The 24349-nt window shown below is 41.6% G+C and overlaps 1 protein-coding gene across 1 annotated transcript in view; it reads right to left on the bottom strand.

Annotated features, from left to right (window-relative positions):
• Nucleotides 1–19206, bottom strand: part of CDC5L (cell division cycle 5 like) — a 50742-nt gene extending 31536 nt beyond the window's left edge. The window contains exons 1-8 of the mRNA XM_059077787.2: nt 18872–19206; nt 16118–16221; nt 14557–14718; nt 13626–13753; nt 11909–12008; nt 6498–6716; nt 4454–4598; nt 2941–3129 (exon numbers count right to left, since the gene is read on the bottom strand). Coding sequence (XP_058933770.1) covers nt 2941–3129; nt 4454–4598; nt 6498–6716; nt 11909–12008; nt 13626–13753; nt 14557–14718; nt 16118–16221; nt 18872–18916 — 1092 coding nt within the window. The 5' untranslated portion in view covers nt 18917–19206. The remainder of the gene's footprint in view (nt 1–2940; nt 3130–4453; nt 4599–6497; nt 6717–11908; nt 12009–13625; nt 13754–14556; nt 14719–16117; nt 16222–18871) is intronic.
• Between the last annotated feature and the right edge of the window lie 5143 nt (nt 19207–24349).

The raw sequence follows: 24349 nt of genomic DNA, 5'->3' as shown, positions 1-24349 counted from the left end.
TAAATTCCTCTCTTCTGGTCCTACTACACAAATCTTGAAACAGGAAGAATTCTTAACATTTTTCTCAATGAAAACCAAGAGAGAAAATGAATACTGAGCTGTGGCAGAATTCAATACTTCCATTCCTTCTGTCAACCTAACATTAGCATGTCAGAAGTTCTAGAATAGGGCTTCCCTGGTAGTGCAGTGGTTAAGAATCTGCCTGCCAATGCAGGGGACATGGGTTCGAGCCCTGGCCCGGGAAGATCCCACATGTCGCGGAGCAACTAAGCCCATGCGCCACAACTGCTGAGCCCGTGAGCCACAACTACTGAAGCCTGCGCACCGAGAGCCCACGCTCCACAACGAGAAGCCACCGCAATGAGAAGCCTGCGCACCGCGATGAAGAGTAGCCCCCCACTCACTGCAACTAGAGAAAGCCCGTGCGCAGCAACAAAGACCCAACGCAGCCAATCAATCAATCAATAAATATATAAATACATAAATAAATAATTCCCTAATAAGTAAGTTATAGGGATGTAATGTATAACACAGGGAATACAGCCAATATTTTACAGCAACTTTATATGGAGTATAATCTATAAAAATATCAAATCACTATGTTCTACACCTGAAACTTATTCAATATTGTAAGTCAGCTATACTTCAATAAATAAATAAATACATTTTAAAAGTAAAACAATTTTAAAAGAAATCTCCCTAATAAAACATCCCAGCCAGTTCAGCCCACAGGAAAGTCTGGAGTGAAGGGGTCCTACTCACACCCAAGGAGTGTCTAGTCAGCTTTTAACCACCCTACCCTTATTCCCTAGATATAGGCAAAGAACAAGACCAAAAGATATTTGAGGAAATATCCAATATGAAAGATAGAGAACAAAACAAACAAAACTTAAAGACTGCAGGAAAAAGAAAACATAAAAACAAAGCAGGGCTTCCCTGGTGGCGCAGTGGTTTGAGAGTCCGCCTGCCGATGCAGGGGACGCGGGTTCATGCCCCGGTCTGGGAAGATCCCACATGCTGTGGAGCGGCTGGGCCCGTGAGCCATGGCCACTGAGCCTGCGTGTCCGGAGCCTGTGCTCCGCAACGGGAGAGGCCACAACAGTGAGAGGCCCGCATACCGCAAAAAAAATAATAAATAAATAAAAAATAAATTTAAAAAATGCAAAACCATCATTAATAGCCTCAGAGGAATAAAAAGATATTAATTAAACAAGATGTTTAAAAATTGAACACATTTTAAAAAGAGCTCTTAGCAATTAAAAACATGACAGTAGAAATTTTTTAAAAAGATAAAATTCAGAAAATCTCCTAGCAATGAAATCAAAATCAATTAAGACAGAAAACCAGAGAGTAATAAGTAGCAAAATAAACTAATGAAAGGGAGGAAATTTCTTAATTTTCAAAATAACTTCCCAGAATTGAAGGCCATGAGTCTACAGAATTAAAAGACCCACCAAGTACCTAGCACAGTGGTTAAAAATAGACCCACATCAAGAAACACACACGTGAAAAAGAGAAGATCATATAAGCTTCCAGAGAAAGAAAAAACCAGGTTTCCTATTAACAACCTGAATGGCACAGGACATATCAATAGCAACAATGAAAGCCAGAAGACACTGGAGCACTGCCTTCAAAACTGTGAACAAAAAACCTTTCAATCTGGAATTTTATACCCTGTTGTACTATCAATCAGATAAGAAGGTAGGACAGTAATTTACAGATATTCAAGGTCTTTAAAATTCCACCTCCCATGAAACTTCCTCAGAAAGCTACTGACAGATACACTTCACCAACAAGGGAGTCAACCAAAAAAGCCAGAGACATGGGAGCCAAAAAAGAGGAGACCCAAGGGACTTTCTAGGGTCAGTGAAGGGAAAGCAAGAGAACAAGCTGTAACAAGATCTAAAGAGTAATCAGTCCAGACTAGAACATTCAGAAGTTCTGGGAACAACTTCAAGTGTTGAAAAAGGTAAGAATACCTAAAATGTGACCAGATTACAGGAGATTTACAGTTAGTATAAAGTCCAGAACTGAATTTGTGCTAAGTAATCAGAAAATTCAGCAACTAAATAAAACAAGTATTAATTCAAAGAAAAACAAAATACTGTACAGTAATTATAAGGCATTTTGTGGGTCAAGTGCAGTTTGACCCACAGTTTACGTAGTGAATGAATGCAAGTTTACGTAGTCATAAGGTAACCATAAATATGGAGCTAACCAAAATTATGACTAACTATAATGGAAGATGGGAAAATGGAAAAAGTGTGTATGCACAGTAGAGGCAGAAGGTGTGAGAGCGCCAGATGTTCAAATCCTTGGTGGAAAAATGCCTAAAACTGAAAATAAAACCAAAATGTAACAAGTGTCTTAGCAGTAAGGTGGTAAAAACAAAGAGCTATCACTGGTGCCTTTAGAAAGCAAGCAATGAGGGGCACTGTTTTTCTTATAAAGTCTTGCAGGACTATTTGACTCCTGAATCAGTACCTTAAAATTATATTTGACTATTAGAAAATTGAGATGTAAGAGTGCTAGAAGACTCAGTAGTATTCTGTTAGGTTTGTCTATTCTCTGGCATGCAGACACCCTAAAGAACATACAGAGCTGTACACCCTATGTGCCAAGAAGAGAGAGGGAAATAGTACTGAAGGCAGTCTATGCCAAGCTAAGTACAGAATCACAAGGAAGTTTTAAAAATTACTGACTACATGTGTTTGATTTTTCTTCCAGGACTGCTAGGCAATGTGAAATTTTTAAATGCTATGCTTTACTGACAGGATTTAGCTTCCCTACTACAGAAATCTCTAGCAGCTATGCACTCAGGACTGTTTCAAACTGCTTTCCCTAAAACACACAAAACCAAACCATTTAGTGTTCTCCTTTATAATACTTTTAAGGACAATAAACAAAGTGAAAGGCTCACTCTACCATATGGCAGCCTACCTGCAGAATTCTGTCCTGGGAAGCTGGTGTTCGTGGTGTTCTCAGAGCGATGCTGTTGTTGGTGACATTGTACTCAGACAAGAGAGTACTGGAAGCCGAGTTTGTTATGCCAGATTCCTCAGCAGTTTGACGTGCAATTTCACTTGCTTGGCCTACTTTTACAACTTCCTGGAGTTCTGCATCTGAAATCTAAAGACACAGTTATCACAGTAGCAATATTTTAACCAAGAATAACACAGCTTAAAACTTCCACATTCCAGAAGATGAATTGCTGAAGCTGTGTGATGAGTACACAGGGGCTCATTGTAGCACTCTCTTTACTTTTTGTGGGTTTGAAAATTTCCATAATAAAGTTTTTAAAAGTCTTCCCTATTTAATGTGGGGGGTGGGGAGGAACTCCATATGTGACATAGAATCAAGCTGCAAATACTGAAATTCCTTTTCAGTATTTCCATACTGAAATTCCTTCAAACCAAAATATTTATAAATCAAGAACATAAAATAATAGTGTTTATACAAAACCATTTATCAATTGGGGGGAGGGTGGGTACTAAAAACCAATTAAAATATCACACACAGTCCACAAAGCCACAAGATCCCTAAGAAAATCAAAAGGTGTTATCCTTGTAATTTTACCAAACTAAGTATCCTAAGAACTAAAGAAAAATTACAGCCAAAATCTCAGTTTAAGAAATATCACTACTACAAATAACAGCATCTAACAAAATTATTTTATGTTTATGCCCAAGAATTTTGTATTGATGCAGCCAGGGCACTCATTTGCAGAAAGAAGCTGTTCAAGCTTCCTAAATCCATCCCTCTGCTCCATTTAACTGTCCAATTCTACAGAGCTGTACTCGTCAAAACAAAACAAGAGCTTATTCAAAATCTCCATGTTTCTGACCAACTATAATTCAAAGGAACAGAACCTATGATGAGCTGAATGAATTTTCTCTTCTCCACAATTCCCATGTTGATTTTCACAGCTACTGTGTCAGAAAGAGAAGGTGTGACACAACAAAACATTCCCTAAAAGAAAGTGGCCTGAAGTCCACAAGGCCAAATACCACCTTAATCAGCTACAAAAAAGAGGTCTCGAGCCCTAGCCTACTGAAAAATTGCTAAGAGCTGACAATTACTTACTAAACCATCATATGAGCAGTTCAAGGCCTGATACTTCTTAAAGGTACCAAGCACCCAGCAAAAGCATGGCACGTAGGCCCGCAAACATTTGCTGGATAGGGGCTTCCCTGGTGGCGCAGTGGTTGAGAGTTCGCCTGCCAATGCAGGCGACACAGGTTTGTGCCCCGGTGCGGGAAGATCCCACATGCCGCGGAGCGGCTGGGCCCATGAGCCATGGCCGCTGAGGCTGTGCGCCTGGAGCCTGTGCTCTGCAACGGGAGAGACCGCAACAGTGAGAGGCCCGCATACGGCAAAAAAAAAAAAAAAATTTGCTGGATAAATGGTAAGCATATGAGTTCATACAATGAAAAACCTGCTTTTATCAGATTACCTGAGGGGCAGGTAGTACTAGTTTGCTTCTCTTTTTAGTAAATTCAGAAACACCACTAGTTTGAAGAATTGCTGACGGTAAATCAGATTCTTTTTTCCTTTTCAAATGCTGCTTGTCTTTTTTTCTATCTCGTCCTTCTTTTTCACTGTCATGGATCAAGGTGGAGAACAGATTTTTTAAAGTTACATATAGGCAACAACATTAAACGCCATATAAAGTCATATGCCCTGAACGAAATAATCCCATTCCTAATAAAATTATGATGAAAAGACAAAACAATATACATTAAGTTGTTCCCTACACCATTACCTACCCACTATACTCAAGAGGAATGCAGACTTAGAATATCAATAGGATTATCAAGAAAATAAGATATACTAAGTAATTTAAGTACTAAATATTAAAACTATGTAACTATAAAGACTATGATAAGCAAAATGTTACATAAAACATGAAAAGAAAAACATAAAACTACTCCTATATTGTGACTATGTTCATGTAAAAATATGTGTGCACATAGGAAAATGATGAAGTATACAAAAACAGAAACAATTAAATGAAGGGAACAGAATTAAAACGTGAATTTTAAAATTTTCCTTTAAAACTATTCTTCAGTTGTTTGCTATGATTTTTTTTAATTCATAAAATTTTTCAAAGGATATTTAAGTCCTGACAAATGACACCAGAAAGTTGTTAGGGTCTAAAGCCAGGCTTAAGGCCATCTTTTAAAGGACCAGGAATGCCTTCTCCCCTCTGCATGTCATCCGCTTCTTCCATCTAGTCTACTCCTTCCAAACGACTATTTTTTCTTCAATCTCTTTATTTGTAGTGGCTACCTAAAGCAAGGTCCTAATTTGAAAAATAAATACAATGGAGTACATCCAAGAAAATCCTGTTTCACAGTGACTGACATCTGTTGTTTACTAACAATTCATGTCAACAGAAATGGAAGGCCACTGGGGAAGTAGAAAACTAAAAAGCTTTGACAATCCTAAAAGGTTCTCCCCACAACATTCAGATATAACAATTTAAAAACTCTAGGGCTTTCCTGGTGGCGCAGTGGTTGAGAGTCCGCCTGCCGATGCAGGGGACACGGGTTTGTGCCCCGGTCTGGGAAGATCCCACATGCAGCAGAGCAGCTGGGCCCGTGAGCCATGGCTGCTGAGCCTGCGCGTCCGGAGCCTGTGCTCCGCAACGGGAGAGGCCACAACAGTGAGAGGCCCGCGCACCACAAAAAATAAATAAATAAATAAAATTAAAACTCTAAAAATCCCTAGAAATAAACAAAATCCTGTGTATTCTAAGACATTTTATAAATACACCTACTAATTGCCATTAAGTGAAAAGATTTTAAAATGCATTGGTAATGTCTTTCCTTTTAATTTCATTTTAAGAAAAACAAGAGGGAATTCCCTGGCAGTCCAGTGGTTAGAACTCGGCACTTTCACTGCCGGGGCCCAGGTGTGATCCCTGGTCAGGGAACTAAGATCCCGCAAAGCCTCATGGCACGGCCAAAAACACCCAGAAAAACAAGATAAACTTTTCACTAGAAAAAAAAAACTAAAAAAAAAAAAACCTAAGAAGAAGCAGAACAGATTTTGACAGAGTCCTTCAGGCCATTAGTAAAATAACTAACCTCTTCCCAAAGGTATGTAAATGTTAAGACTGTGATTCTGAGTAGACAGTTCACTAACAGCCAAGCGCTGACATTTCAAGAGCTTCGAACAGTGTTCTGTGCTAAAAACGTTACAGCCAGGGTCACTGGTTTTCTCAGAAAGGTGAATCCATTAAATAAGTAAAAGCATTATGTAAACCACATTGTGCTAACTAAGAAATATCTGGCTCTGACAAGGATAATACTTGTGTATATGTATAACTGATTCACTTTGTTATAAAGCAGAAACTAACACACCACTGTAAAGCAATTATACTCCAATAAAGATGTTAAAAAATAAAATTAAATTTTAAAAAACAGGATAATACTTGGCCCTCAATAAAATTACTACTATACTTTTCAATTTATAAAAACAGACAGGCAACTTACGATCTCAGCTCCCCATCAAGATCCTGTTGTCTTAACTTTCTGAAATCAGCATCAAGAGCCTGGTAGTTTTCCTCAGAAGTATCATAGAAACCAAGAGCAGGCTTTTTTTCAAATGGGATTTCAGCGTTATAATCAACTCCTCTCTTCTTTTTTCTTTTCTTCTGAATTTCTATGCCAGCTGCTCGAAGTTCTCTTCTCTTTTGGAGGGCAGCAAGACGCCTGAAGAAAGAGAATGCAAATCACTTTCAAAATCATACACTATTGGGAAAGGATGGATCATCCATCAGAGTTAAGTAAACTACCCGGTCACTTGCAGAAGAAATATTTATTTAAATCCTCACCTCACACCGTTCACCAAAATCAATTCCAGTTTTGATTTAAAGGTACACACATACACTAGAGCAAAGAGAAAAGCCACAAGGAACTATAAGTAAATATGTATCCAATCTCCGGATGGGAATATACTCACTTAATATAAATTAAATACAGGTGAAAAAAATGATCAACAGCTTTGAATTTTAAAATTTATATCCCTGTAGCACCATTTTTTAAAAATCATAAAACAATATTAAAAGGCAAATAATAGGAAAAAATTTTGCACTTAGTATTAGGAATGGTTAGATATAAAGAATCTAAGCAAGTTTTTAAAAAATGTACCAAGGGAAAGGATGAACAAAAGGAAATAAACAGTTCACTAAGGAAAAAAATGCAAATAGCTAAAATGGCAGAGTGTACTTTAATAATTAAAGAATCACAAATTAAATCAAGTACCATCTTTACATATCTAATCAACAGCATTCAATTTTTCCTTTGTTTTAATGGCAAGGATGCAAAAAGTGGACAGCCTCTCACAATGGTAATGAGAAAGTACAGTGGTATAGCTTTCCCCAAAGAGAATTTGGAAATACACATTAATACCCCTAACTTTTTTACATTTTTAACCCAGCAATTTCACTCTTCAGTCTTTAGCCTAAGGAAATAAATAGGGACATGTACAAGGCCTTAGCTACAAGACTGGTTACCAAGCACTATTCAGAAAAGCAGATAAATAGACACAACCTAAACATCCAATAACAAATTAGTTAAAATAATTTATAACATACCTATAAGACAGGATATTATACAGCCATCTAAATAACCTTTAAGAAATCTGTAGGGCCTTACCTTGTGGCACAGTGGTTAAGAATCTGCCTGCCAATGCAGGGGACACGGGTTAGAGCCCTGGCCCGGGAAGATCCCACATGCTGCGGAGCAACCAAGCACAACTACTGAGCCTGCGCTCTAGAGCCCGCGAGCCACAACTACTGAGCCCACGTGCCACAACTACTGAAGCCCACACACCTACAGCCCGTGCTCTGCAACAAGAGACGCCACTGCAATGAGAAGCCCGCGCACCGCAACAAAGAGTAGCCCCCGCTCGCTGCAACTACAGAAAGCCCACGTGCAGCAACGAAGACCCAACGCAGCCAAAAATAATAAATAAATAGATAGATAGATAGATAAATAGAAAGAAATCTATAGATAGATGGATAAATAGTTAGAAAGAAATCTGTAAATCTACTCTGACATGGAAAGATGCTCAAGACACACTGCTGTTTAAAACAATGTTACAAAGTTTACATGTTATGGGGCAACATGTAAAATTATATGCATTTCTATCAGTGAATACGTGCATGGGGAGATGTGAAGGATGTTCACCTGAAGAGTAACAGTGATAATCAGAGGAGGTTGGAATTTCATTTTTTACTTTTTCCTTTGTACTTTCCCAAGATGCTATAATGTTAATGATTCAACGATTAGAAAAGCTATTCAGAGTATTAAAGAGGGGAAAAATCAAATTATAAAACAGTATAAAGGAGCAATTTCACAAACCCACTCCCCAGCAAAACTGACAGAAATTATTTTTAAAAAAAGTTAAGTCTCTGGAAGGGATCCTAAAGGAGATACAGAAAATGAAGAAACGTTTATTCAAGAAAATCTACAAAAATTCGTTAAGAAAAGTGAGAGCCTGTAGCATTCAAATCAAGACCCACTCCTTCTCTTCCCCCGCCCCAGCTCAGGGAGACAGAAACTCCACTCCACACTTGGTGCAGCCAAGAATACAGGGTTCTCTCTCCCCTCCAGCTCCCTGGCTTTCATTCCAGGAGGGGCAGGACAGCAGCATTTCTCATCCTGCCTCCAGGAAGCCACTGCAGAGGCTAAGTTCAGACAAGAGTGACTGAGAAGGAGGGGCTTCCTTCTTCTGCCCAGGGGCTCTACCTTGGGCACAGCGCTACTGAGAATACTGGAGCCCAGCAATCCTTGCCTGGGCCTGTGGGATGAAGGTCTGGGTGAGGGTCAGGGTTAGGGGACCTGGGGCTGCTGCCTACCCCCACCCCCGACACTGAACACTCCTAAAGTGGGTGTGTCACTCAAAGACAAGTACATCAGCGCTCCTGGATAGAACAGAGAATTCCAAACTTTCCCCAAAGAAACTGACTTCATTTGCAACAAGAAATGGAGACGTTCAGGCCTCAGGGCACTCTCAAAAACCCGGAGGTACTGGGGAAAGGCAACTGTGAAGAAACTGACAGATTCTCTGGAGTTGCAGCTAAACTGCAGGCCCACTAGTTTGCCAGAGAGAATCAATCTTTTCCGAAAACTGGGAGAAGCCCTCCTGGGATGAGAACAACTACCAAACACTGACCTCAGAAACTACCCCTTCAAAGGAGCCGAAGTTGGAATGGAACACTTTGTGGAGCAATTTATGCCTCAAGCCATGGTTGAAAACAATAGAGCAATAAGCAGGCAATTGGTAGAGTTTAACAGCTGGGTGTAGCCAGGGAAGAAGATGTCAAAGAAAGTCCCCTCAAAACCACCTCATCACAAAGCAACAATGGGCACACCCAAGACTGTGTCCCCATGAGGAGCAACATCAGAAGCTTCACATTTCTGGGCGAGGAATGGGGAGAACAGATTTCACTAAAATAATCCAGCTAGTCACTAAAGGAGTAAGCAAGCAAGTAACAGTAACAAGGAGTGAATGGGGGCAACACAGTACCCAGAACTGCTACAATATATCATCCAAAGTGTCCAGTTCTTAACAAAAAAAAGTGAGACATGCAAAGAAAGAGGAAAGCATGACCCACACCAGAAAATAAGCAGGCAACAGAAACTGCCTGTGAGAGCAACCAGATGTCAGCTTTGACAGACTTCAAAGGAGACATTACAAATATGTTCAAAGAACAAAAGGTAAGCACGATTAAAGAAGGTAGGATGAAAATGTTCATCAAATAGAGAAAATTCACAAAAAGAAAAAATTAAAAAAAGAACCAAATGGAAATTCTGGAACTGAAAAGTGTAAAGCTGAAACGAAAACTTCACTAGAACAGATTCAAAGTAAAGAATTAGCCAAGATGAAGACAGATGGATAAAGATTATGCAATCCAAAGAAAAGGGGAAAAAAAAAGAATGAAGAAACACGAACAGAGCCTCACAGAAAGGTGGAACACCATTAAGTGCACCAACATATGCACAGTAGGAATATCAAAAGGAAAGAGAAAAAGGAGAATAAAACATTAGAAAAAGGAGAATACAACATTGGCTGAAATTTTCCCAAATTTATTGAAAACCATTAACCTACACATCCAGGAAGCTCAACGAACTGCAAGTAAGATAAATATTAAGAAATGCACAAACAAACATTATATTAAAAATGCTGAAATCCAAAGACAAGGAGAAAATCTTGAAAACAGAGAGAGAAAAACGATTCATCACTTACAAGGGAACCCCAGTAAGATTAAGAGCTAACTTCTCATCGAAACAGTCTATACAGTATGATCTAATTTTACACAAATGTTACTGTATGTGTAGTACACATAAATGTATGTCTATATTGAGAAGAGAAAGGTTTGAAGGGGGTACATTTCGTAAGTAATTTTATTCTTTAAATAAAGAAAATAAAGACTTCAAACATTAGAAAACCTTTACAATATAATGCTAAGTGAATATAACCACATTATATAGCACTGTATCAACCATGCCCCCAAAAGAAAATAGTACAATACTAGTATTTTGTAGGAAAAGTGTTATTACTTTTATAATCAATAAAAAGCTTTGAGTTATAAAACAGATCTGTAACTTAACATTTAAAGTAAATAATCCTGCAGTACATTCTGCATACATACCAACCTAGTTAATTACAAGATATATGCACAAGTTATAAAGATGTTCTACAAGAAAATCTACAAGAAAGTGTAGGGTAAATTTAAATCTGGAAAAATGTATTTGTTAAAGCAAGCAATACCAACCATACTTGGAGATTTTCATATATATACCTGTCGTATCCCTGGGCCAATCCACATGGTTAAAAGGCTCAAACAATTTGGTCCCCAAACAACCATGGACAAAAATGGAAAAGTGAATTTTTTTTACCTTACTCACATTACTTAACCCTATATAGTATACAGAACAGAAAGGTGACTAAGACCCAGCAGAAAATTTAGAACCTCCTCTTAGCTTCTGTTTACTGTCCCAGGCCAATCATACTCCCATCATAAGTAACTATTCTGGGCTAGTGGTTGGCCAGCTATGCCAAAAAGCATCCTCTGGCATAAAAGAATCCTCCATCCCAGGATCTGGCACTTCACAGCCACTACTGGGGAAACCATCAACACAATGCTAGTTATTAGGTCAGGAAGTATCAATACTTCCCAGCTTAGGGACCAAAAAAGGTAGTTGTGGAAGCTGGGGAGGCAATTCCAAAAGCTAATAAGCTCTTATAAAGTTCAAGTTTTCCCTTTATCCACTTCATCTGGGTTTCTAGGCCATTAGAAATGATGTCAACCATGGATCTAACCAAAAGGGAGGGGAAAGTGGAGAAAACCTTGAGTAGAGGGCAATACTTAATTCCACTCACTTTTTAAATACAAATGTCTGTGACAGCCTAAAATGTGGTTCAAGGCTCAGTAGCTCCCTCCATGTTCAGCTGAGTCTCCTGTTTCACAGCCGTTGCCTGCCCAACACTAATCAAGGAGAGTAACTAACTGGCAGTCACACCACAGTCCCAGAGCCCCGTGTGTCCTCCAGCCATCAGACGCCAAGATGGCTACAACAAATGAAGCTCCCCCATGCTAACAGAACAAATCCAACACATCAAGACATACATGTATGTCTATACCCGGGCATTACTTCTGCCATGTCTTACAAAACTTTTTTTAAATATGTATTTTTCCTATAAATACTCTGAAATGGTTAGGAAGAGATATATAAGACTTTTCCAAAGTAATAAAGAAACTAAGGACTATTAGCAAAATTGGAATTAGACAACTCTAGTTATCATTCACTCAACAGGGTTGATAAATCACACAGTTTTATTGGGCCTAAGGATGCATAGACTAATTTGTTCAACTATAGATGGAAAACAACCATACCGTGCTTCTTCCAACTGTTTCTCCCTCGCTTTCCTCTTGGCTTTCTTTCCCTGAGTATTAGCCAGGCGGGCTCTAGCTTCAGAAAGCATCTCCAACTCATCTGCAAAAATAAAGAGAACAAAAACTAACTTATCCAACAGAAGCAAGGTGAGAGACATACCCTAGTGCTTAAGATGAGAAAACCCATCAATATTATCATTATATGGTGCAGCATAAAGGAAATAGCTTGGGTTTTGAAGTCAGAGAAACCTAAGTTAAAAATCATGCCCGGGCTTCCCTGGTGGCGCAGTGGTTGAGAATCCGCCTGCCGATGCAGGGGACATGGGTTCGTGCCCTGGTCCGGGAAGATCCCACATGCTGCAGAGTGGCTAGGCCCGTGAGCCATGGCCGCTGAGCCTGCACGTCCAGAGCCTGTGCTCTGCAACGGGAAAGGCCACAACTGTGAGAGGCCCGCGTACCGCAAAAAAAAAAAAAAAAAAAAAAATCATGCCCACCACTGGATAGTTATGTGACTCTGGATAATAACGTTTCACCATTTATAAAATGGGAATAACAATTCCTACCTCACAGGGATGCTGAGGAGAACTAAGGAAAAAGAAATAGGTAAAGCATCTAGCAAATACTCATTAAACAGTGGCTATAATTATCATATCCTTCATTATCATCAACTATCTGACACAGCACAAATTGTGAAATATTGTAAAAACTACTGTTTAATTATTAGGGGACTGACAATCTTCATTATCATTTCTCCTTCATTTTTTTCCTCAGAACTATTTCTCTCCTCCAGTACATTTTGCATAGCTCCCCAGAGTAGAACAAATTTCATTACTGATACCTTAGAGCAATTCCTACACAAAGGTGTCCAATGAAATCACAAGGGAACTTTAAAAAACAAAAAAACCCTCAGATTCCAGGATTACCCTCCATTCCCCAACCCCAATTTACTGACGCAGACCTCCTGGGGAAGCCCTGGTACCTTTATTTTTTAAAGTTTGCCATGTGACAGTGATGCAGCCAGCCTAGCCACAGTCTGCCTTTGGGAACCACTACCTTCAAACTTTTAAATTAAAAACTCAACAAATATTCACTGAATGCTTCACGACAACCCTGTGAAGTACAATTGATATTATTACTCTCCATCTGACAGGAAAGAGAACCAAAGTTCAGAGAGATTATATGACTCACCTAAAGTCAAATAGCTAATAAGTGGCAGATATGGCACTAAACTAGATTAAAATCTAGTTCCTCTGATTCCTGATTCAATGTCTCAAAAAGGCATCGTAGTCTCCCTCATGGTATTGTAATGTTGCCCTTTCAAGAAGATCAAACTTCCTGCCTGAAGTCAAAAAAGTAGTTAATAGGAGCACTGGATCCCCAAATCCTGACTTGTTGCCTCTCTCCTCGAAATAGGAATGAGAACACAGAATCCTAAAGAGCTTACCTCTAGCCACGAGGAAATGTCCAGTAATATCACACTGCTTAACGTACTAAATGAATTGAAACATCAAAGATAAAGGGACATTACCCAAAAAGAGAAATTACTCTACGATAGAAGGTTGGACACACTTGGAAAGATACTTAAGAGTAAAAACTACAGGCAGAACCGCAATTCAAAAAAGTCAGAGGAGTTTAGAAAAGAACTAAGAGAGTTAAAAGAAGGCCTGAGAAGTCTATGGTTACCAAAGAAATAAATTCCTCACAAAAATACACTTACCCTCATCCATATCAATCGGATCAGGCCGTGCTGGTTTTGTTTCTGGATTTGGATCTATTTCTCCAGGTTTAAGTTTTCGTGGATCATCTGTTGTTTCCTCTTCATTGTCTCTCTGGGCAGCTTTATCCCTAGGAATGAGCCCAGAGTAATCAGTCACACTACCACCCGTTTAGTCTTAGAAATACCAGGTTCCCTAGTGCTGGCACCATTTTCTTTGAAAAACCCAACTGATGGGCATTAACAAAAATAAAGCATTTCTACTATTGCTTCACCTGAAAAAGATGGTTTTAAATTTCTAATTTCAGTGTTTCCATTCACCATGAAACAGGATGCAAGCAGCTCCCTAAATCACAAATGCAGAAGAGTCACACAAGAAAGCTTTTAGTGAAGAACCAAGATGTTCCAATGGTTAACTCTCAGCAGTATGACTATGGGTGACTTTTATTTGCTTTTTCACTATATTTTTCCCAGATTTTCTATGATGAACATGTATGATTTGTATACTTTTTAAAAAATATTTATTTATTTATTTGACTGCGCTGGGTCTTAGTTGGGGCATGCAGGATCTTCGTTGCAACATGCAGGATCTTTCAGTTGCAGCATGTGGGCTCTCAATTGCAACATGTGGGATCTAGTTCACTGACCAGGGATCAAACCCAGGTCCCCTACACTGGGAGCGTGGAGTTTTAACCACTGGACCACCAGGGAAGTCCCTGTATATTTTTTAATTATTCCTTTAAAAAGTATGTAACAGGAGACATAATCTTGATCAACTACACGAGAGTTGGAATATACAATCCAATAGCTTTAGCTCCTCTGCCTTTATTCAGATCTGTAACTAATGTTTAAGGACAGAAAATGCTAAAAGTGTATTCAGCCTCATTCAGAAGATATACACACATTTTAATACTGCTTTTGGAGATTCACTTACAGAAGAAATTCATAGTGTTCCAAACACTGGGCAGCTGTTCTTCCAATGATTGGAGCAATGGTCCTCCACTGAGTTGGCATCAACTTGGCCAAGTGCAAGAGTTTTTCCTCTTCTTCTCTGGACCATTCTGTTTTCTTAATGCTGGGATCCAGCCACTCATACCTATTAAAAAGACATCATTTTATACCTTAATCAGTCACCCAGCATGAATATCCTCCTTAGGTATTAGATATACTGGCTTCTAGTATCTGAATAATGCAAGCTAACTCTCATCCTTCAATCACAAAAGATTTTTTTTTCTACAACAGAATATTCCCTATTTGGTTAAACTTACCCCATCCATTCCAAATACCCTATCTCACTAAATTCTACTGTATTTTAATTATGCAAGGTTAGTAATGCTTAAGAAAGGTAACATGACTGAAACATGATCATATGCCTTCCTTCTCAACTACCAATTGTTTTCATTCATCTTACACTTTATATTAGAGGTTTTGCATTTATAAATAAGACAAAAACACCTCATATTTTCATAGTACTTTCTGGTGCTTCGATTTGATTCTTACAACACCTTGGCTTACTTCTTTAAGCATTTGACTTACACTCACTAAATGCTTTTCAAAACTGTATTTGTTTGGTGAGTTTTTTAATTTAAGTAAAACTACTATGTCATCTCTGTCTTTGCTCATGCTCCACCTGACCCACCTTTCCCATCCAGTCTACTTAGCTGGATGAGAGGCCTGCAAACAATATATAAGCCTTACCAAACACAGCGGTAGGAGCTTAGCTCCACTAACAGAAGCAGAAATCAGAACCACTTATGCAGGCTGAGGACCATCTTCCTCTTTGTGGGCCAATCTCTACATTCTGATCCTTTCCCCTCCCCAGGTGCCCAGGAAATTAGGTCACTCTTACACAATCCAAAATATGATCCTAGTACCACATGGGTCAGGGCTAGGGCCAGATCACTCATGCCAAAAACACATGTAAAGAACTTAATATGTCCACTACCCTGTGACTTAAAAGGGGACACCACAGATGTAATGTTGGGTTATGTTATATTCTGGGGAAGCAAATATACAATGTTTCAACCATTCATGAGGAAACTCAACTACTGTAAGCTAGCCTAGAAAATTAACCATTATTTATCATTTATTTCTTTGGGAAAGTAAGTTCTAAAACAATCCACTTATAAACTTTTGGAATACAATCCATTTATAAGCTAGGGTCCATCTGTACCTAAAAGTAGTTTTATTTCATGCTTCACAAAGCACTCTCAAACATTAACTCATTTGAGCCTCACATCTCCATCAGTTAGGGCCAAGTATTATCCCCAGTTGGGAGAAAATAGTGGCAGGAAAGAGGGGCTAGAAAATGGCTTGCCTAAGATCACAATAGGAAGCAAATGACAGCTAATTCTTAAATCTAAATTCCCATCTCCCACTCCATACTTTCTGTTATATCACAATGCCTGCTTTCTTTGGTAAGATTCAAAGAAATGACATTTTCCTCATCATAATTAAGGTCGTTTTGTGTTTTCCACTCATTAACTGGTACATACCATCTCGCTTTGCACTGCTTTGCTGATTTTCTATGCAGCAGTGAGGCAATCCTAGACCACTGGTTTTTCCCATATTTCATTACCGCTGCCTTCAGAATTTCATCCTAAAAATTGTTGACGAGAAACAGTGCATTCAATCACAAAACTCCAAGTGAGAAAAGATAAAATTAAAATTAACTCTAACAGAGTTGTGCTATGGAGAAAGAGAGATATCAACACACACATATATCCTAGATGTAAAAAGAAAGTATAAAAATTCATTACAATAATAAAAAAACAGCAAGCCAGAATCAGTGAAATGCAAGAAATTAAGAACTCCCTTAGAGGGACTTCCCCAGGGGCGCAGCGGTTAGGAATCCGCCTGCCAATGCAGGGGACACGGGTTCGAGCCCTGGTCTGGGAAGATCCCACATGCCATGGAGCAACTAAGCCCATGCACCACAACTACTGAGCCTGCGAGCCACAACTACTGAGCCCATGTGCCGCAACTACTGAAGCCCATGTGCCTAGAGCCCGTGCTCCACAACAAGAGAAGCCACTGCAATGAGAAGCCCACGCAATGCAATGAAGAGTAGCCCCCACTCGCCACAGCTAGAGAAAGCCCGCGCGCAGCAACAAAGACCCAATGTAGCCAAAATAAATAAACGAATTTAATTAATTTTTAAAAAAAGAACTCCCTTAGAAGGACAGTCTACCCTCCCTTACACACAACCCCTTCCCTATCCCGTCCAATAATTGGGAGTGGGTACAGTGTGTGGCTGTTATTCTCTTCAAAAGAATATGGCTCATTCATTTATTCGTTCATTCAAAAAACATTCCCTGAACACCATCCTTGTACCAGGTCTTGTGTACTTAGGGAAAGAGAATCAAATAGGACACATCCAGCCCTCAAGAAGCAAGTCAAGACTCAGGTGAATCGAATCTCTAACCCAGGCTTCCTGCCTCCAGCTTACGAATAGCATTTTCTCTTCAGTCCCATAACCCCAACTCTGACCCAAGAATCCACATCTCAGGTCTAATCTAAGAATTAAGTATTTCCCCCTAACTCACCAGTCAACTCTGTCTCCAGACTCCCCCAGTCTCTAGACACTATTTCACCAGGGCACCCATTCCAATATGGAATTCACCAATCCCAGGAGAGCCCGGGAAGCTAAATCACAGACACCGGGATATTAGAGCCATAGATGAATGCACTTGGGGCATTTTACTTTTAGGCTTTTTTCCACATTGAACTTGAGCTACATGCCTCATACATGAGCCACTCCACACTCCTCCACACCCCTATCATCAGAGACTCAAAGACTGCAGGGCTTGGGCCATATCATAGGAATCCTGCTGTTACTTGATTTTTGTACATCTGTCTCTCCCACAGAAGTCGTCTCTTCTCCAACTTAAACAGCCTGGTTCCCTCTGTGCAAGCTGAGGCAAGGTTCTCACTGACTTTATGTGTAACTTTGTTGCAGTACTGCTATACTTAATCACATCTTCAAGGAAATATATACAACAGTTATCTACCCTACTAGAGCCATTCAGCAAAATTTCCCAAGCAAATTTTGTTGGGTACTGTCCTAGGTTCTAAAGATACCAAGATCTGGTCCTGCCCTCTTGCAGTGCTGTCTACTGGGGAAAAGAAATAGCAACTAGCACTTACTGCAAGATTACTATGTGACAGACCCTGTTCTAAATGTTCCAAATGTAGTGACTCATCTAGTCCCCAAGACAGGTAGGTATTATTATCATCCCCATTAGAAAACTGAGGCTCTGAGAGGTTAAGAAACCCTCCCAGCATCACACAGAAGGATGGGATGCTTGCAAAAAGACAAAGCAAACTATAACAAGTGGATGAAAGAGTTGTCATGGGATCACTGGAGGTGCAACTACTTTTTACAGGATGAATAGGCAAAAATTCCAGAAGAGTTTCTGGACTGGTTTTTGAAGGGAGGTCAGAAAGATGCCAAGCAGTAGGAGGATAGTCCAAGAAGGAATAAGATGTAAAAAGACACAGAGCATGAAAAAATATGGTATTCTCGGGAAACTGACAAATTCAGTGCACTATGAACACCAACTCCACTAAAACCTCGTTTCTTTTTTACTCATTCTCTACTGTTCTCTGCCTCACCAATGGCATGATCCGCTACATTTCTGGAAGCAAAGAGACTACTGTAGGCCTATCTGGCTTCTATCCAAGCTGAAGCGGAATGACAGGAAGACACAGGCCTTGGGCTCTGACGGGAGGGCGGACAAGTTATGCCTTGATAACAGATAACCGCAGTGATGCGGGCATAAACGGGCACTTTGAACCTGCCACTCAAACTGCTTCCCATCTGCAAGGAAGTCAAGAAAAAAAACAAAGTTGTCGCCATAGCACTTCTTCATTTTTGAATATCAGAGAAAGGCACGATGCCTGGGCTGAGGAACGGGGGTGCCCCAAAGACCGACTCTAGCGGTTATCCTAGCTCTCCCTCCACACTGTGAGTTCCACCAGGGCAGAGGGCGCGTCCTCAATTCAACAAATGTTCACTGAGGGTCTAACGAGTGCCCGGCAGGTAATCAAGTGGTTAAATCACAGTCCCCGTCCTTGAGGTGCTCAGATAACACAGGACCCGGCACAAGGTAAAGACCGCGAGGGTCGGCCCCGCACCGCCCCCGACGCAGACCCCGCAGGTAACCTCCCCGCCTCCCCGACCTCCCCGCGCCTGCGCACCAGCAGCCGGCGGGGCGGAGGGCAGCGGACGGCGGGAAAAGGGGACTTACCTCAGTATTCCTCCACACGCCCCCCTTGATCATAATTCGAGGCATCTTGGCGGCGGGGTGTCTCGGCAAGCGGCCGAGTGGAGCTTCTGAGAAGTAGTAACGGCGCTGCGGCCACAGAACCCAAGGCCGTCACTTCCTCCAAGCGCAACCTTCTGCTTTGAAGAGCTCTGCGCAGGCGCAAGGCGGGGCGAGGGTGGGGGAGAGAAGCATGAGTAGCAAGTCTCGCGAGAACTCGAGTGACTGAAGGGAAATAAGTGCTTTGTTGTTAAAGCTCTACTCTAGGAAGACTGACAGAAAATCATCAAACCACTCTAAGCCAAAGCGCCCTACGCCGCACGCATGCCCAAAATAGATTGGAAGAAGCCATGGCTCTCGCGAGATATCGGCGGTGGCTCTTGGCAAAGGATGTAGTGCGGGGGTTGGTTGTGACGTCAACTGGTGGCAGAGAATCGGAACGTGACGCGTGTAGAGTTTAAGCCCAGCTGGTCTAAAAAGAACTTTGTTAATTTATTAATTTAGCACTTTATTAGGCATTTAACTGATAGGAATTTATTCACAGAATACTCAGGAAAAGGCAATAGCTTATTTAAGCCTAAATTTCCTAACCTGGAGGAAATAATAGTACCAACTTCGTAGAGTCGTCCTAAGGATTAAATGAGATCGTAAACCTAGCATAGTATCTGATACATAATAAGGTGATCACAAAAGTGGCAACTGTTATTACAAGAAGCGCAACCCCAAGTGATCAGTGGTTGTCCCAGAAATCCACAGAAATGTCATGTCAGAGTTTTTCATTCATTGCTATTCAGTCTGTGTGGATTAATAGTAGAGGGTTACCATCCATAGGTACTGGTATTAGACAGACTCGGTCTGGGTTGAAATCTTGGCTCTCTCATAAGCTTGGGTAATAACCTTGCTGAATCTCAGTATCCTCATCTGAAAAGTGAAGTTAACAATTCATACCTCATAAATTTGCGGGACAAATTAGTTGAAAGATACCTAAAACCCAGTGAGGTAGGGATTGCCAAACTGCCATTCCACCTCCCCATTACTCACTTGGTCTCCTTCACCATTCAAAAATACTCTTTGGAGCCAGCCCTGGAAGGCATGAAAATGTTTAGTGGACTGGGAAACACCCTAAGAATTTAAATAATGCCTTTCTCTTTATAGTTCTGCATTTCTCCATTTGCCTCTTCTGAGAGAGCTACAGAAATGGGAAATTGTAGCAATAAAATCACTAGTTTGTTGAGAGGACAGTGTTAGATTATGAAGAACACACAGATGTGTGTGTTCTGGTGACAAGCCATTTTCTGTCTCTGGACGGAGGTCCAGAGATAATGCTTCTCTGTAGGATGTGTGACCATTACTTCCTGCCAACCCCACCCCCAACATGCACTCAGCTGCAGTGGTTACAAGTATCTCTCTCTCTCTCTCTCTCTCTCTCTCTCTCTCTCTCTCTCTCTCACACACACACACACACACACACACACACACACACACACACACACTGGCCATTTGATTGATCTGATCAAAGTTGAACCAGTTAAGTCTCCTCCCCAGGAATTCTGACACTGAAACCTAGAAGAAGCCAGTCTCTGCTGGCCAATGAATCTCTAATATGTGACACCCAGGAGTTGCCTGCCATCATGTTTTGTACAACGTAGACTAAGAAGGGAAGAAAGCAGGTCCCAGGTGCATTGAGAGGAGCAGAGAGGAGAGTACAGAAAGACAGAGGTAGGTCTTGGCTGCACCACTTTCCCTGGATCCAATATGTTCCTCTGTCCTTGGTGCATCCCTGTCCTTGAGTTGTTTTTTTTTTTTAATATTATTTTACAATCTACTGTTTTTTTAATTTTTAAAATTTATTTATTTTTGGCTGCATTGGGTCTTTGTTGATGCACGCAGGTTTTCTCTAGTTATGACGAGTGGGAGCTACTTTTTTTTTTTTTGGCTGCGTTGGGTCTTCATTGCTGCTCATGGGCTTTCTCTAGTTGCGGGGAGCAGGGGCTACTCTTCGTCGCGGTGCGCAGGCTTCTCATTGCGGTGGCTTCTCTCGTTGCAGAGCATGGGCTCTAGAGTGCAGGCTCAGTAGTTGTGGCGCACGGGCTTAGTTGCTCTGTGGCATGTGGGATCTTCCTGGACCAGGGCTTGAACCTGTGTTCCCTGCATTGGCAGGCGGATTCTTAACCACTGTGCCACCAGGGAAGCCCCCTGTCCTTGAGTTCCAATGATTAGTTCCCCTTTTGGCTTTAGTCAGTTGGAATTGGGTATCTGTTATTTGTAAGCCAGATTCCTAACACATCCAGAGTTGAACTGGTCCTCTCTCAAGAGCCATTTCAGATCTAACATTCCAAGAGCCCATGATGATGGCTTCTCCTTCCCACTCAGCACCACCTTTACACCCCCTCCATGTCACCTTTTCACCAAATAGAAAAAGTGCCCCTTCCTCAAGACACTTTATTGACACCTGCTGGAAAATTGTCACAAAATACTGATGTTTTGAGAACAAGACACTTACTACAAGAAAATTAGATCTCCCATGCCTATGATACAAATTGCACCCCCTTAGGGGCATGCGTTTTACAACTTGCCCATTGGGACAGAGCAGCCCTGTCAAAAGTCCCGCAAGGCACCCTTGAACACGCAGACTGCATGTCTAATCGAAATTCTAGTTTCCATCTTGTCCAGTTTTTTACCGTCAAGAAACTGTGCAGGGGACTTCCCTGGTGGTCCAGTGGTTAAGAATCCGCCTTCCAATGCAGGGAATGCACTACAACTACTGAGCCCACGCACTCTAAAGCCCGTGTGCCACAACTAGAGAGAAGCCCTTGTGCTGCAACTAAGACCTGACACGGCCAAATAAATAAATAAATAAAAAGAAACTGTGCAAGGAAGGGCTAAAATTAGGGTCAAAAGCCTGTGACAACACCAAGGGATGGCGAGGAGCTGGGGCTAGCCACCCTCATCATCTTCATCATCTCCCCAAATAAGGATATGGAATTTAAGTAGAAATATTTCGCTGCTTTGCAAATACAATTTCAAGACAGGTCCTCCAGCCCTGCCCTCATCCACCAGATTGCCACCCTTAAGGCCCTCTCCCATTTAGAAACTCCTCAGCTAGTGTTGGAAAAAACTTATATCAGGGTGTCCAGTTACTACAAAATGGAATTCCATGCACCCTAAGTGCTGGTAATTCATAACGTAATGCTAACCATGGTTAATCATCTAAATTGGCTTGAGTTTCACCTACTGATACTCCCTTGTGGTGAGTCCAGTTGTAACTTGTAATTTTTTTCTCAGGTATCATCTTCATGGTTGTTATTTCTGGGGAGTCCCCTGTGCCCTGGGGTGGGGAAGTGTTCCCAAAGAGACTCTGCTTATCCTCAGGCCCCAGAGATTCAAGAGTCTTTGTGAGCTCATTTCTCAGTTTAGGATCAATATTCCAATCAGGTAATTTACAACTAACCCTGCATCCACAGGGCACAGGCTTGGGATTTACATTTCTCACGGGAGACTTTTTTTTTCCACACTCATATACCAGACCCCAGACTCATAAGCCCAGTTGCATTCTGGACAGTTCCACCTGGGTGTGTCACAGGTTTCTCAAATTCATCTTCCAAAAGTTGAGCCCCCAGGAATGCCCTGGCTGTCCAGTGGTTAGGACTCCACGCTTTCACTGCCCAGGGCCCGGGTTCAGTCCTTGGTTGGGGAACTAAGATTCCACAAGCCTCGCAGTGCTGCCAAAAAAAAAAAGAAAAAACAAAAGAGCTCCCCCTAGAAAACCTATACTTCTCCAGCATTCCTTATTTCAAGGGATAGCACAGGACTGGCATGTATGGTTGTGTAAAGGGTTCATTGCATAAGGGAAAAGTGGGGGCTGAAATCTAGCTTGCACACTGCTCACCATGCGATGCGTCCACGGGACTATGTCCACCAAGAAAGCATCTTTCTCTAGGTGTATGAAGCCACCACATGGGCTAGACACTACATGTTGCCCTGGCAACAGCAACACCATCCACCTATTGCCACTTTTCCTTCCCCCATACCTTCCTCCCACCCACATCCAAGTCATTCCAGAGTCTTGCCAATTTTATCTCCTAGGCAGCCCTCCAATCCATCTCCTTTGTCCACCTCTGCTGTAAGTTTCCAGATCTAGCAAATTAAAATACCAGTTAAATCCCAGTTAAATTTGAATTTCAAATAAACAGCAAGTGGATTTTAGTATAATTGTGACTTATGCATTCCTTCTGTCCTCCCTTTCCTAGAGAACCCTGGATTTTCCTCCAGCCCACTCTGCGCTCAGCCAATAGAACACATTTATAGCCAGATGATCACTCCCGTACTCACACCATCACCACTGGAGGGTGCCCTCACACGCTCTCCGTACTTGGTAGAAACATACACATTTCCTCGGAAAACAAGCCATTGGGATTTTTGACTTCTTTTTTGATATGAGGCAGGGTCCCTCCATGTGCACCAAGAAATGTTTAATTTGCATGTATTTCTTACAAAGTCCAGGTTTGGGAGCCTCAGTGTTGACTCTTCAAGTCAGTAGTTGCCGCCCCACCCCCGAGGGAAGCTCAGGCCACAACCCCTCCTGGAGTTCCCCAGCGTTGGAAGGACAGAAGGCATCTCAAATGGGCTCCCAGTCCTTCCCCAGAGTCCGCTGGGAACTTGGCCAGTAGATGTGCTAAATCAGGGTCAGAGCTCCTTACTGCAAGGCATGGGGCCTCTTCAGTGCATTTCAGGCCCAGATGGGAAGAAAAGTCGCAGGGCATAAAGATATGAGAGGGGCCAAGGCAGGGGGCAATGTGTGGCCAAACCAGCCAGAGGTTGGTCAAGGGAGAGGGAATGAGTCCAAAGACCCCGTGGAGGCGGCAGCCCTGGTCTCATCAGGGGCTGGGCAGGACCAAGTGGTGCCCTGCACTCAGATGGGCACTCCTAGATGTCCCAAATGTCAGCCCCGCATATCTATCAGGTTCTCAGTGAACCACAAGATTACCCTTGACCTTAGGAGATACCTACTGAAGTATATAGGTATGTAGGAGTAAAGGGTTACGATGTCTGCCACTCACTCTCAAATAATTGAGAAGGGACTTTCCTGGTGGCGCAGTGGTTAAGAATCTGCCTGCCAATGCAGGGGACATGGGTTTGAGCCCTGGTCTGGGAAGATCCCACATGCCGCACAGCAACTAAGCCCGTGCACCACAACTACTGAGCCTGCACTCTAGAGCCCATGAGCCACAATTACTGAGCCCACGTGCCACAACTACTGAAGCCCGTGCGCCTAGAGCCCACGCTCCTCAACAAGAGAAGCCACCGCGATGAGAAGCCCGGGCGCCACGATGAAGAGTAGCCCCCGCTCCACACAACTAGAGAAAGCCCGCGTGCAGCAACGAAGACCCAACGCAGCCAAAAATAAATAAATATATATATTTATCAAAAATGATAGTAATAATTGAGCAAAATAACAATAGT

This window comes from Kogia breviceps, chromosome 10 (assembly GCF_026419965.1).
Source record: "Kogia breviceps isolate mKogBre1 chromosome 10, mKogBre1 haplotype 1, whole genome shotgun sequence".
NCBI lineage: Eukaryota > Metazoa > Chordata > Mammalia > Artiodactyla > Physeteridae > Kogia > Kogia breviceps.
The sequence above is the reverse complement of the archived record's forward strand: the minus strand, read 5'-3'. Positions and strand labels throughout refer to the sequence as shown.